Consider the following 1,104-nt stretch of genomic DNA (forward strand, 5'->3'; position numbering starts at 1 on the left):
TAATAATAATAATAATAATAATAATAATAATAATAATAATAATAATAATAATAATAATAATAATAAAAACAACAACATCGAAAAATACCTTAGGAATGAGAACCCAGGTTCGAAATTTACTCAAGACACCTGATGAAGGCTGGAGGGTATATCAGTTGAAACGTCGTGTTAACAACAAACAAGATAAGGACAAATATCCGTCAAATGTAAATAATGTAAATAGTGTACATAATTCCTCATCTCTTAAATATAGAACTATATATATATACAGGCATACCTTGGCTTGAGTCGTTTCGATTTAAGTCACTCTCGATTATACGCCGGTTTTCAAAAATAATTTATGGAAAAATATAAATCAAGTTACGTCATTTTACTCGACTTTACGTCTGTCCGCCACAAATATTAGAATCGTAAAATCACTAGACTTAAACCACAGTAAATTTCTTATATGAAGACACTTTTGTTGACCATGCGTTCGATAATGCTTTTGTATTTTCCCTTGTTCATTATTTTATCCTTGTTTTTATAGACAGATGTTCGGGTAAATGTTCAGTCACGTGTACCTTTGACGGCCGGAAATGGCAGTCCATTGCTGGGCTGACCAACACCAGGGCTTGTGTTCTTGCTGAAAATGTCATGTGTTCTCCAGGTGATCCATACGGTCATTCAGAAAGCATTTTGAACCATGAATTCGGACATCTTGTTCATAGATTTATGCCGCAAATGTGGAAAAATAAGGTAAAGAGTTTCAGTTACATAGCATTCGCATAATCTTTATGATTGTCATCACCATCATCGTTGTCACTATCACAGGCGTTTCAGTTAGTTCGATATTCCCTCTTACTGGCGCTCTACTGCGTTTCCCTAAGCAGCAGTGACACTATACGTGCAACTTATATGACCGGGACCAAATGAAGAGTTACGTTTTGCTGGATTTGCTTATATCATCACACACACACACACACACACACACACACACACACACACACACACACACACACACACACTCATTCATTCATTCATACATACATATATACATATACATACGTACAGAAATATATATTTTTATACATGTATATCAATTAAAATCAAGGATAATATATA

The 1,104-nt window shown here is 34.2% G+C and overlaps 1 protein-coding gene across 1 annotated transcript in view; it reads left to right on the forward strand.

The window, feature by feature from the left end:
- Positions 1 to 1,104, forward strand: part of LOC106874678 (uncharacterized) — a 4,294-nt gene that overhangs the window by 1,639 nt on the left and 1,551 nt on the right. Inside the window, exon 2 of the mRNA XM_014922480.2 lies at positions 530 to 738. Coding sequence (XP_014777966.1) covers positions 530 to 738 — 209 coding nt within the window. The remainder of the gene's footprint in view (positions 1 to 529; positions 739 to 1,104) is intronic.

This window comes from Octopus bimaculoides, chromosome 4 (genome assembly GCF_001194135.2).
Source record: "Octopus bimaculoides isolate UCB-OBI-ISO-001 chromosome 4, ASM119413v2, whole genome shotgun sequence".
Classification (NCBI taxonomy): Eukaryota; Metazoa; Mollusca; class Cephalopoda; order Octopoda; family Octopodidae; genus Octopus; species Octopus bimaculoides.